Raw genomic sequence first — 14,756 nt, 5'->3', positions numbered from 1 at the left:
TTCGTGTCTGTGACGACTGAAATCTGAGCTTGTCTGTAGAGACAATAGTCCTCCACCACAACCTAGGTGGATGGATCTTATTTAAGAATCTTGCTGAATGATGTTTTCAATGTAGTTGTGAGAGGATAAGTCATGTTGCGGATGACAGCTTACCCGCTTAATGATGTTTGCAGTTAGGGTAGATATGTCGACGTCCAGATATAGTCAGAGCAGTGGTCATTGCAGTCTATGGGTCACTTGTGTTCTGTCTACTTGGTGATGTCACATGTGGACATACTATACAAGGCAAACTTTATTTTTGTTCTGATAAACTCTTGACAGTGCAGAAATGTTTTCTCTGTGACAATAAAAGTAGTCACATGCATTTAGACATTTCCCAAGTCAAGGGTCCATAATAATAGCCTCATGACACAGTGCTATCAATCCACAGCAGTTTTTACCTATCTGAAATGTACACGCTCAAACATGTCTGTGCACATGCACATATTCAATTCAGATACCACTTCCAGCCCGGGGCCTCCTTTTGTGAAGCACTAAGGTCACTTAGTCACTAAGGTAACCTTAGTGCAATGTTAAAGACTGGGAGTTGAGGTTGACTTTAGCAAAGGTTGCTTCATGAAAGGAGGCCCAGGACATGAGCACAGAACAGTGAGTGAGTGAGTATGGTTATTGAGTGTGATCCTCAGGGATATATTTGTTGTATATGTGTTTTTGTTTTTTGTGAGTGGTCCTCATGATACGGCCATCTTAAGTTTCTCAGAGTGGTCCTTGAGATCCAGCCACCATAAGCTTGTATTCTGTGAGTGGTCTTCAGGATACAGCTGTTGTAATTTGTATATGTGTCTGATGCTGCATGCATCCCTGGTAAGAATGTTTCATAATTTAATCTCTTAAACAAACCCAAACTATATCAGTGTAAGTTGATTTGATTTATTTACTATTTGAGCTATAATCAACAATATGTACATCAGTATTATGAGGAGATACATGAGACAGTATAGCCTGTACAAACCTCACGGCATTTATCTGCACTGTAGTACTAGAATAAACAATCTAGCGTACTGGTACAGGACTACAGCTGTATATATATATATATATATCATGGTATCACCTCCCTTGGCACATATCAGTGTAGAATACACTCACCAGGCTGGCAATGCTGTGCAGTTTGGATACTGACAATGGTGAAGCCATAGTGACACAGGGAGAAAATAACACCAGCTACTAAATTATTGTCTATTGGAAACCTTTCAGGATGTCTTGAGAATTTAACTGTTTTGTCTTAAAGACTTCACTTACATATGTGAAAGTCTTGTTAAGCCAGATACTTCACTGATCTGGGCACCTGGTTAATCCAGATACTTCACAGATGTGGACACCTTGTTAATCCAGACACTTCACAGACACATACACCTTATTAATCCACACCAGATCTGGACACCTTGTTAACTTAACACCTCAGAAATATGACACTATGCTAATCCAGACTTTAAATGACCTGGTGAAAATGAAACTGCTAATCCAAGCAACTCATATGTATGGACATCTAGTCATTCAAGACATCTCACTTGTAGCATAATAATGTTAAGAAACAAGTTATCTATCATCTGATTGTTAAATTAATTTTAAATAATAATATTGCGAGTAATACGTTGTTGTCCTAAATCCGCTTGGTAAAATAGTCAATAAAAGACATAATATTAAATGTTACAGCCAATGCAGGTGTTTCCACACACTGTAGGTGAGTGACCTGGACACAGCTGTACTACAAAGCTGTACAGCAAGAAGAACTTCACTGCTCATAGATAATGTCATGGCCTATTCAGCCACTGGTGCTAGCAGAGGGAACCTTGATGCAGAGTGCCTGCTATGGATCAAATTCTGGTCAGACTGCCAACAATGGAGGCATGTCAAAGCATGTTGGTACCATAGAATTAAACACACTCTCATATCACACTAATACACAAACCACAGACTCGCTTAAGTACGGAATGTTTGCCTTGTTGCAAAGTCTCATCATAGAAAAGAATCCAGACAATAAAGTCAATTCTTTCCTCAATTTTTGTATAAAGAAAACTGTCTGACAAGTAACATCAATTTAGCAGGATCACTTGTTGCATCTGCTGTGGTCAAGAACATAATTATGCTGTAAAGGTTGACAGCCAAATTTAGCAACTACCAACTAGTAATACATGATATGAATTCAACATACATTGATCAGTAGAAGAGTGCAGTTAATCAGAATGCACTTTACACTGAAATTAACATTTCATTCTCAAACACAATGCTCCTCATTTATTCAAATCATAGTTGGTGAATATGGTTGCCAATGTGATAACTGAAATATCACATGACCTGCACTGTGATATCATGGGAATACCACTTGGTCATACCTGATAACTGGATGGTACTACATGGACACATCTGATAACACTGTGGTAAGTGACGGCTATAAGATCACCTATGTGATAATCACATGATTATCACTCAGAACACCACCACTACAATAACCGGCTGATATCAGATGATCTTCACTCATGACACAGTGCTAATGGACTGATATCACCTGGTAATCACTAATAACAGACTGATATAACTCGTTAATATCTGATAGCAGACTGACATCACCTGGTACTGATAACAAACTCAGATGGCAATCACTGATAAGAAACCAATATCACCTGATAATCACTGGTATCAATGATTATCATATGTAACACATGTTTCTGTAGATTGGTACTAAGTACTGAAAGAGTTGCTCAGGCAGCATCACTAAGATTGTCCACTACTATTGGAAACACATGCAAGAAGAATACTACACAGCTTGCTCTCTCTCTCTCTCTCTGAAAGTACTTCACTGAACACGCAAGTCTTTGATAAAATAATTACATACATATGTCTGTCTTCAAATTAAATCGTAATCTCTAAATACAGATGTGATGTTATTGAAATGACACACATGGATGAAAATAAATTAGGACAAACAAATATACTTTTGCAAAATATTGCACTTGTCACTTCCTCCAAAATAATCACATTGCTGTATATACAAATGTATGGTTATACACAGTTTTGTACATATACACAGTGATGGGAAGATGCATGCATGCCAATACTGAACAGATTGGGAACTAGAAACGGCGGAGTTGTGACCTTTAACTGTGATGCTAGTCATGACCTTCCCAAGGCAAGTGACAAAATGGACTGTAAAAGTTCAAATGTTGCTGAATTAGGCTAGAATTTCATAGAAATGTTCTGGTGGGATTAAGGCATATGCATGGTCCAATCAAAATCACATAATGAAACTGACTAGCAGGATTTGTGTTATTTGTATTATTTCATTTGGGCGGCTCTTCATGTTTTTGATGAAGGAGCTCAAGTAACTTCATGAACTTCAGAAGACAAGACTTATATTATAACAATGTACGTTTCAAAGATCAATAAGATCATCTTGATCAAGCCTGTTACTGGTTGAAGTAAATGATAGATAGAATCTGATTGTTTAGTGCAATGGATGTTACTCTTCATGGCTACTGGTGGTGCTACACGAGAGCTATGCAATTCCAGACAAGGAAACTAGACATTTCAGATGAGTTAACTCCCTTGCCTTGGTAAGATCCAGGTCAGGATACCAGTCAATGATCTGGTCACACAGTTTGATTGCTTTCTTTGGCAGGATAGCCCTGTATAGGTGAGTGAGTGAAAGTTTATTTCGTAATTACAAGATTAGTATTGTTGATACAAATATGTATCCTCTACAAACCTATACACCCTGACTACAATATTTATAGCAGAAATCTATAAAGGAGACAGAAGTTGTTGTCACACATCTGGAGGTTGAGTACAATTAGTCTAAAAGTAACAAAAATATTTATCACCATAGATACTAGGCATTATATATGCAGGTACAAGCTGGCATGTAGATGCCAGTCTTATTAGAGGGCTCTTAAAACAATTGCTTCTAAATGATTTTGAAGTTCGTGAGAGGGCGCTTACTAAGTTAGGGATTGTTACAGCGAAAACAGTAGATTTCAAAATAGTTAAAGCCATTCAACCCTCACATGTCCCTGACATCATCACCTCTTCATTCCTAGAAGAGGCCATTTCATAAGGGTTACAATCAAAGACTAGGGTGACTGTCAGGAAAATCATCTTGATAGTATTCTTAATGTCAAATCTTGATTGTAAGCATGATGAGTTTAATGATGAATTAAACAAGTCAAAATTCAGCTGAGTCAACATCCTATATGATTTGTTCAAATACAATATTCATATAAAAACACAGACAATTAATGTGGTCAGGTAGAAAAACATCAAAGAAATATGAAAAGTACAGAAAACAATAAAAGATATTATTGTGGCAACAAACAATCCCAGAACTGACAATACATCACTATCAACGGATGAAGATCATGCGTAGACTCTGACTTACAGGTGACCTTGCTTTTAGCTTGAAACACCGGTCTGACTGGGCAGAGTTCCTAGTTTCTTTTTCATGGGATTCAACACAGTTGTTTGTTGTTTCTCAAGGGGATTCACCACAATGATCCATTGTTTCTAATGGGGGAATTCAATACAATGATCTGTTTCGAAGGGAGGATTTAGCATAATGATCTGTGTCTAATGGGGAATTCTTCACAATCATCTGTTGTTTCCTAATGGGATTTAGCACAACTATCTGTTTCTAATGTGGGATTCAGCACATTTATCTGTTGTTTCTCAAAGGGATTCTCCACATTGATCTGTTGTTTCTAGTGAGGCATTCTTCAAAATGTTCGGTTGTTTCCCAATGGTATTCAGCCCAATTATCAGTTTCTAATGTGGGATTCAGCACAATTATCTGTTGTCTCTCATGAGGTGGACTTTCTCATTACACCATTTTATACATCAACATCCAGAGTGGACATGCTTAAACTGTATCTAATGCTCGTTCCGAGCTATGCAACTCTGCAGTGCAAGATATGAAAGGGTTAGTTGGCCAGCGAGGATTTGAGTTGTAGTAAATGAATCAACTGACTAACTGCTATAAGATCTGGACTGTGTGATAAGGAAGGACCCTGCTACATTCATTGTGGCGATAGACAGAAAATGAGAAATAAATGATAATGAGCTGATCTAGACACGAAACATCTGTGTCTTGTCTCAGGACAACAGTAACAACCCAGAAGTCAGATGAGCCGTGGAGATATCAATAATAATAATAACAGTCCCCTTTTATAGAACACTGTATGCCGAGCATGCTCTAAGTGCGTAGACATCGTTAGCCCAGCAGTTGACTGTGTGCTCAATATTCATTATCAGCTCCCTAGGGAGTGCACAACCAGTGCCCAGAAGTCACTGACTGACTCAAAACAACCTAATCTGTACCTGACATAATTGAGAGGAAAATCTATATACCTTATGTACATTCATGATCACAACCGAACAAAACAATAACTCAAATATGATATTTAGAACCTGAAATCAATCTTCAATTCTATTAAATCTCACATCATATACATACTGTAACTGAGAGAACATTGATAATCTATTGACATCGAGCATTTGCTTCAATAAATACTGTACACAGTTGTGGCACACTGAAGCCTATAGGGTTCTAGGAAAGTGTGCGGTGTGACAGACGATACACAGGTCTAGGGGCGTGGCTGTTGGGGTCGGTCTAGTGGTGGTGACATCAACTAGTGGGGAACTCCATTGACGGCGAGTGTCGGACTTGTCGATAGCATGGCTTACAGACTGGGACGGGCCGGCGTGAGTAGTGTCCAGGCAGTGGGATGTAGCGGGCAATGCAGCGAGTGCAGAACACCTCACCGCACTTCCAGCAGTGGAACTGAAACCAGAACAATATACACATATATATCTTCACAAGCCACCATAAGACAAGGGAGATAGTGGACTGACAATGAAAGAAATACTGCCTGCCTGTGCTACACTACAAGATTATTGTTTTCTCTCGTTCAGTTGACTTAATTAACATTCACTAATATCCATGTTGTATCTGCAAAATATACATGTATGAGCACAAATGATTTAACCTCTTGCAAACTACTACATGAAGACTTCACAAATGTCACCAAGAAAAATCTTTTTAAAAAATCTAAGTAACGTTTCCCAAGTACCAGGTCAAAATAAACACAAAGCAAAGAGTTGTTAGGTAACTATCGAGTGGCTTGAAAAGAACCCAATATGGGCCAGAACATCAGAGGATGATAACACAAGCAGCCCTGCCACACATTCACAATTGCGTGCTAGAGTCCTGCACTGTAGAAAAACTCTCTTACATCTGGTCAGCACATGAGTTATGGTAAATACGTTAATCCTTAATCAGCCGTTCAAGTTGGCTGGCTTCAAATTGGATCCGATATTTCATGCGTTTTAATGAAACAAATGACATGTTGTATCACTAACAATAAGACAGGAATTTCATTTGAAAGTTAGAACTAGGTTATGGTGTGCTTATCACCATCAGATTTGTGTTGACTGTATAGTATAGTCCAGCACAAACAGCAGTTGTCTCCCTTACACATGACACTAGGAAACAGACAAGTTTCAGTTTCAAAGGTTCTGCTACAAAGTATAAGATGTCCTCATAATGTGCAGAAAACATTGTGTTACTTTGAATGTACAGGACACATTGCATAACGTGGCATGTACAGTACAGGACACACTGTCATTCTTGGCATGTACAGTAAATGACACAATGTCATACTTGGCTTGTACAGGAAACATCGCGTTACTTGGCATGTACAGGACACATTGTCATACTTAGCATGTAGAAGACACATTGTGCTACTTGGCATGTACAGGATACAGTGTCTTACTTGGCATGTACAGGACACATTGTGCTACTTGGCATGTACAGGACACAGTGTCTTACTTGGCATGTACAGCACACATTGTCATACTTAGCATGTACAGGACACATTGTGCTACTTGGCATGTACAGGACACAGTGTCTTACTTGGCATGTACACGACACAGTGTCTTACTCGGCATGTAAAGGACACATTGCATTACTTGGCATGTACAGGACACAGTGTCTTACTTGGCATGTACAGGACACATTGCATTACTTGGCATGTACAGGACACAGTGTCTTACTTGGCATGTACAGGACACAGTGTCTTACTTAGCATGTACAGGACACAGTGTCTTACTCGGCATGTACAGGACACAGTGTCTTACTCGGCATGTACAGGACACATTGCATTACTTGGCATGTACAGGACACAGTGTCTTACTCGGCATGTACAGGACACATTGCATTACTTGGCATGTACAGGACACAGTGTCTTACTTGGCATGTACAGGACAAATTGCATTCCTTGGCATGTACAGGACACAGTGTCTTACTTGGCATGTACAGGACACAGTGTCTTACTTGGCATGTACACGACACAGTGTCTTACTTGGCATGTACAGGACACAGTGTCTTACTTGGCATGTACACGACACAGTGTCTTACTCGGCATGTAAAGGACACATTGCGCTACTTGGCATGTACAGGACACAGTGTCTTACTTGGCATGTACAGGACACATTGCATTACTTGGCATGTACAGGACACAGTGTCTTACTTGGCATGTACAGGACACAGTGTCTTACTTGGCATGTACAGGACACAGTGTCTTACTCAGCATGTACAGGACACAGTGTCTTACTCGGCATGTAAAGGACACATTGCATTACTTGGCATGTACAGGACACAGTGTCTTACTTGGCATGTACAGGACAAATTGCATTACTTGGCATGTACAGGACACAGTGTCTTACTTGGCATGTACAGGACACAGTGTCTTACTTGGCATGTACAGGACACAGTGTCTTACTTGGCATGTACAGGATACAGTTTCTTACTCGGCATGTAAAGGACACATTGCATTACTTGGCATGTACAGGACACAGTGTCTTACTCGGCATGTACAGGACACATTGCATTACTTGGCATGTACAGGACACAGTGTCTTACTCGGCATGTACAGGACACAGTGTCTTACTTGGCATGTACAGGACACAGTGTCTTACTTGGCATGTACAGGACACATTGCATTACTTGGCATGTACAGGACACTGTCTTACTTGCTATGTACAGCACACATTGCGCTACTTGGCATGTACAGGACACAGTGTCTTACTTGGCATGTACACGACACAGTGTCTTACTTGGCATGTACAGGACACAGTGTCTTACTTGGCATGTACACGACACAGTGTCTTACTTGGCATGTACAGGACACAGTATCTTACTTGGCATGTACACGACACAGTGTCTTACTCGGCATGTAAAGGACACATTGCGCTACTTGGCATGTACAGGACACAGTGTCTTACTTGGCATGTACAGGACACATTGCGCTACTTGGCATGTACTGGACACAGTGTCTTACTTGCTATGTACAGGACACATTGCGCTACTTGGCATGTACAGGACACAGTGTCTTACTTGCTATGTACAGGACACATTGCGCTACTTGGCATGTACTGGACACAGTGTCTTACTTGCTATGTACAGGACACATTGCGCTACTTGGCATGTACAGGACACAGTGTCTTACTTGCTATGTACAGGACACATTGCGCTACTTGGCATGTACAGGACACAGTGTCTTACTTGGCATGTACTGGACACAGTGTCTTACTTGGCATGTACTGGACACAGTGTCTTACTTGGCATGTACTGGACACATTGTCTGACTTGGCCATGTAAAAGACACAGTGTCTCACTTGTCATGTATGGGATGCAACATGTTTTAATCAAAATAACACAGTCGCTCTGCAGGACTCGTAGGAGTTAGTATTGGTATCTGAAGCATGTGAGTTAGTCTTGAATGGTGATGAAAGACATATGTGGAAGCTTGAGGAATCATTCACTCCTGACTGAAGATGTGAAATGTTCAAACGACTACTAAACCAATTAACAAATTTGAATGTTCTTTAAAAGCATGTCAATCTGTCACACTTGAACAAAAATTTTCATCACTCATAGAAAAAAATAAAAAAAGAAAGCTTTCATTGTGACGACTTGCCCACCACCTGAAACAACCACAATGCCCAATGAATAATTCTGTTTTCATTTTTCACAAATAAACAGGGCAGAGATGACACTGTCCTTTTCACAAGCCAGAAAAATGTACAGAATCAGAGTGAAAATGAAGGAAAGTAATGGGCGACCTCTGTGAACTACACCAGGTACTAGAGTCTAAACTACATCAGCAGGTAGGATTAACATAACAGTAATCTGGCCGTAAACTGAAACCCCACTCTTCTGCACGGTTGGCATAGTAACATGCATCCATTTTCATCCAATTATATGTTCCACTACAGTTGTTTCAAGTTCCCAACTTGAGAAATCTTAAAGGCATGCATTTACATGCTACATGTGATTACAATATTTTCTTTTGAATAAGAGAAGAATATTTCATTAGTTTCAATCAAGAAACCACTGTAATCAGATTCACAAATGCATGCCTGCCCAAGATTTTAAACATGTCAGAAAGGAAAGAAGATCGTAAAATAAACTTTTAATGCACACACGTGCCACGGGTCAATTAAAGATGCAAAATGCTCAAAAATAAAGTTTCAATGAAAATGATGACATACCTTAAGTGAAAATTCCTGCCCAGATTAAATCAAATTCAGACTTTAGTTGACCAAAAGCTTAAGAAGATTCTCTTCCGGAGCTACAAAGATTATTGCTGTGCTACACATATATGTATTACCATCCCTGATAAATAGACAGAGTGGATGATATTAAGTGTTATTTGATAGATATGGTAATATACGTTATTAATACATATGTTAGCAACAAAAACTGATGAAAATCCATAGATATCATTCCATGTTATTATGTACAAGAAGTGCTTATATTTAAGGTATAATATCACCTGTAAATAATGCAATAAACATCAGATGAGTGAACAATTAACTGCTAACTTACAGTACGTTAATTCCACCAAGTTTGATATGTCAATTAATTTAGCCTCAAACTGAAACGAAAGTAAATGAATCTTGCCTTCTTGACGTAGTGGTCAAAAGGGGTTGCACAGCTACAGTTGTGCACATTGCGGAATGACCTCCACTCTACTGCCACTGTTTTCAACTCCATGAGGAGTTGATCTAGCGAGAGAGTCTCGGAGCTTGGGGATCGGTGGAGCAGACTGCTGTCCATAGCATAACCATCGTCAAAACCCGATCTGGACATTTGGGAACTTGATTCATCAAAGCCTGACTCTGAGTCACTCTTTATGTGGTTGCCGGACAGGTCAGCGTCTTTTGATTCGATGTCATTGTGGTTGGCTTCTGCTATTTTCAGTGTCAACTCATCGATGTGACCAGCAAGAAACCCATCCAACGACTCCATGGATAGGAAACCTTGAAGTTTGCGCTGAATGGTCTCATCTGACTTGCCCAGCAGCTTGCAGATTTGCGTCACTCTCTGGAAAAGAAAAGGTTGTTGGCAAACCGGATCCTAGACTCATCACTATGGTTAAAACTTAGTGGGATGCAATCATCTTTGTGATTTCAAAACACTGGACTCTTCTTGACGGAGAGCAGCCAATCTGGGATTTTCTGAGTTATGGGTTTTTGGGCTCTTTCAGAACATCTGTTGTATCAATTTTCATATGAACAATTGTACAAAATGTCACTGACTTTTAAAAAGATAATAATGTTATCCTAATCACAAACTATCTGTGTGATGTAATATCTCTCCTTGCAGCTGGAGTGAGCACTGCAGAAAACGTATGGTCTGAGCTATCAGTACACTGATCATTTTCCTCCAAGGAATATCAGACATTTAAGAACATGAACTTTCAAGAACAGGATCATTTAGTGTATATATTAGAACTTTACATATGGAATTCAAAGGGAATCATGTCATATCACACAAATCATTCAGTGTGCTTTACAAAACTTGATGCTTATAATAGTTCAATATAGGATTTCACTGGCTGAGGAAAAACAGGGAAAATTTGTTACATTCTATGACAAATTAGGTGCTCTCTTGTAAAAACATATCCCTATTTTGAAAAGAAAAAATCCATACGATTACCAATAATCTAGTTGTCCTCCTGAGAAAAGATTCTGGCTTTGCTAAGACTGATATGACCACTAGATATGGGTATATGCTCTCCACATTAAATGATGATAATTCCTACAAATGACAAAATGCTATGGGCAAATATATGAAAGTTTTACTGTACAACAACTGATAAATAGTGCCATGGGACAAACCTCTTTTTAAGGTCAAATAGAAAATATCAGTGAGTGAGTAAGTGTGTTTTATGCTGTGTTTAAGCAATATTCCAGCATTATCACAGGAGGGACAACAGAAATGGGCTTCACACATTGTACCCAAGCAGGGGATCAAACTCGGATCTTCAGTGTGATGTTTTGAGTCCTGTTGCCTACTCTACACCACGAACAAACAATAATCATGACTGAATTATGATCATAACTATGTATTCAGTATTGTTGCCATGATACGACTAGATATTTGTATAGCAACGATATCCAGTTAGTTCAACTGCTCGAGGGCAGTTTGTTTTTTCCCCTCGATCATTGGATGTCCATCACAATGGCACATAGCATTTTCAATCTCAACTCCCCGTGGATCATAGAACTCTTGCAGCTTACGAGGCACACCGAGTTAAGGTGGCTTTTCCATCCTTACAGGTACCCATTCACAGCTGGGTGGACTGGGACAGATAGTCACAGTGCTTTGTCCATGTTTATTGCACGTTGCTGTATCTAGGTGTTTGCACGTATACATGTGGCCCTCATCTGGTCATCTACCAATGGATTCATGGGTTCTTTCAAGTGCACAGGGTTGTGAACTGCACACTACAGGGTTGTGACAACACTGAAAGAGTCTGCACACAAACTTGACTCCAAGGTTTTTCACACCCGGTCAGAGGTGGGCTCGATCCCAGCACCTCCATGCTCGCTGGATTAGTAGCCTGGTGCCATAGACAGCTGACCCACCACGCCACTTGACATTAATAAACAGATTCACAGGAATTACAAACACAATTCCAAACATAATGTGCAGGAATTCAGTGTCATCACCAGTGGGAACATCTCAAGTTTTACCTGTGTTTTTTTTTCAGAGACAATATCTACAATGCCAAAGCCAGACAAGCTGAAAATGACACAGGAAATTTGACATTCAGTCTGCTGAACTGAGAAACATTTTGAATTACAGATATAAATATTCACCTTCTCCAGCAGTCTGACATGATCTTCTAGAGAAGAGCTGTGATCTTTGGCTGCACTCAGGATGTCCTGCACATGCTCCCGAGGGTGGATGCCGTTCTCGAACCGGTTGTACATGCCCTTCCAGAACCTGCAACAGGAGAAGTGCTTTGTCACATGCACATCACTTTGTCATCCCAACAGGGCAACCCTTGAGGGGCATCTCTTGATTTATCTACACTGTCTTTTCACAAATTGTAATGCCATATGCCTCACTATAAAGTTAAATAAATCTGGACCACACATTCCAGTGACTGACATCATAACCACTGACATATGCTGAAGTCAACATCTACTTCATGAAGTGGCCTCTTACAACAATGGGTTGCTGCACATCTATATCAACAACCAGAAACCCAATAGGTTTCATGATTTGTTTGAGGCCAATGTCTGTTTCATTGTCATACAAAGTCCACAAATCAGGTGTGATGCATGTATGTGTGAACAAACAGTGCTTGCTGCTGTCTGCAATATTCCTGGTAGGTTATGCAAATGAGATATGTCATATAGGAATTCAAGATGTTCAGAAACAAACATGAAGACATTGATAAGAGCAGTTTATCTCAGGATCAGAATGCCCACATTACACAGCCAGCTTCCCACATGTTCCTGTTCCTTACTTTATGCACTGTGGTCGAGTGTTGGGGATAAGCACCGGGTGTGAAATCTCGTACTCCTTCTTGAACAAAGGGTTGATGTATTCATTCATGTGTTTAGCAAGGTAGCCCCATAGTGAGTAGGTCCTCTCATTTAGCCTGGACAGAAACAAACAGAAAAATATGTAACGGAATGTTTTCAAGTAATATGTTAACAAAAAGAAGTCTGTACATATGGACCATTATTCAGCACAACTAGAGATGTCTAGTATCAGCTTGTGGTGATGAAATGACAGTATTGCGACAAAATAAGCATTCAGACATTATATGATCCTGTCTAACATCAGCATGTACTGATGGTTCACAGTATTCAGACAGGATTAGCATTCAGATATTATATGATCCTGTCTAACATCAGCATGTACTGATGGTTCACAGTATTCAGACAGGATTAGCATTCAGATATTATATGATCCTGTCTAACATCAGCATGTACTGATGGTTCACAGTATTCAGACAGGATTAGCATTCAGATATTATATGATCCTGTCTAACCTCAGCATGTAGTGATTGTTCACAGTATTCAGACAGGATTAGCATTCAGATATTATATGATCCTGTCTAACATCAGCATGTACTGATGGTTCACAGTATTCAGACAGGATTAGCATTCAGATATTATATGATCCTGTCTAACATCAGCATGTACTGATGGTTCACAGTATTCAGACAGGATTAGCATTCAGATATTATATGATCCTGTCTAACCTCAGCATGTAGTGATTGTTCACAGTATTCAGACAGGATTAGCATTCAGATATTATATGATCCTGTCTAACATCAGCATGTACTGATGGTTCACAGTATTCAGACAGGATTAGCATTCAGATATTATATGATCCTGTCTAACATCAGCATGTACTGATGGTTCACAGTATTCAGACAGGATTAGCATTCAGATATTATATGATCCTGTCTAACCTCAGCATGTAGTGATTGTTCACAGTATTCAGACAGGATTAGCATTCAGATATTATATGATCCTGTCTAACATCAGCATGTAGTGATGGGCTCACAGTATTCAGACAGGATTAGCATTCAGATATTATATGATCCTGTCTAACATCAGCATGTGGTGATGGGCTCAGAGTATTGAGACAGGATTAGGATTCAGATATTATATGATCTTGTCTAACATCAGCATGTGGTGATGGGCTCACAGTACTGAGGCAGGATGCTTCTCTTTGTCTACCTCAAATCCAGCCTGTCTTTCTCACAGTTGCCGATGAAAGTCCCAAACTGACAGGAGTAGGCGTGGTCATGGATCGTGAGCAAGAATCTCTCGTTGAACTGGAAAGCACAGGGGAACTGTTGGGTCATCTGCCATGTCCCTTCAAGGAACTGGGTGAAGATAGGTGACACTTCCTTTGCATCCACTGTGTCAAGGAAGCCACACCGGTCAGTGAACTTGTGGCCGAAGGAAAGCCACTCCTTTTCAATCAGAGCCTACAACAGAGAAAATCAAAGATTTATGAAAATAATGAGTATCTGGGCGAAATAACATGACAAATAAGGCCATAAATATTTTATAATCACACTTGAAACAAAAAATACTGGGTGTGTGGTATGCTTACCTGAAATCCTTGAATGGTCCTGTAGTAAGGGTCCAGCATCAGGCTGGCTAGACTTGAGGTCTGTGCTGTGCGGTCCCAGCCATCAGAGCAATGGATTAATACACTTGTGCCCTCAGTAATGGCCTGAAGCAGAAACAAACTTAACAGGTCAAATACAGGTTCCAAGTCTGTCCTGAATATATGCTTCTTTAGAACAACAATCCCTATATTCGACCACTTCAACAAGAAGAACATGCTATGTCTGACTACAATACAAGAGGGAACTACAGGGTGG

At 39.9% G+C, this 14,756-nt stretch overlaps 1 protein-coding gene across 2 annotated transcripts in view; it reads right to left on the bottom strand.

Moving 5' to 3' along the window:
* Window positions 1-914: 914 nt before the first annotated feature.
* LOC137274650 (myotubularin-related protein 6-like) overlaps window positions 915-14,756 on the bottom strand; it is a 105,109-nt gene continuing 91,267 nt past the window's right edge. Inside the window, exons 9-15 of one of the 2 annotated variants that reach the window (XM_067807960.1) lie at window positions 14,483-14,605; window positions 14,101-14,354; window positions 12,873-13,007; window positions 12,217-12,343; window positions 10,013-10,435; window positions 9,601-9,615; window positions 915-5,830 (exon numbers count right to left, since the gene is read on the bottom strand). In XM_067807960.1, the coding sequence (XP_067664061.1) occupies window positions 5,675-5,830; window positions 9,601-9,615; window positions 10,013-10,435; window positions 12,217-12,343; window positions 12,873-13,007; window positions 14,101-14,354; window positions 14,483-14,605 (1,233 nt within the window). In that variant the 3' untranslated portion in view covers window positions 915-5,674. The remainder of the gene's footprint in view (window positions 5,831-9,600; window positions 9,616-10,012; window positions 10,436-12,216; window positions 12,344-12,872; window positions 13,008-14,100; window positions 14,355-14,482; window positions 14,606-14,756) is intronic. The other variant, XM_067807961.1, reaches the window with a different exon arrangement.

The sequence above is a fragment of the Haliotis asinina genome, chromosome 2 (genome assembly GCF_037392515.1).
Source record: "Haliotis asinina isolate JCU_RB_2024 chromosome 2, JCU_Hal_asi_v2, whole genome shotgun sequence".
NCBI classification, from domain to species: domain Eukaryota; kingdom Metazoa; phylum Mollusca; class Gastropoda; order Lepetellida; family Haliotidae; genus Haliotis; species Haliotis asinina.
Note: the sequence above shows the minus strand (reverse complement) of the source record. Positions and strands in the feature narration are given on the sequence as shown.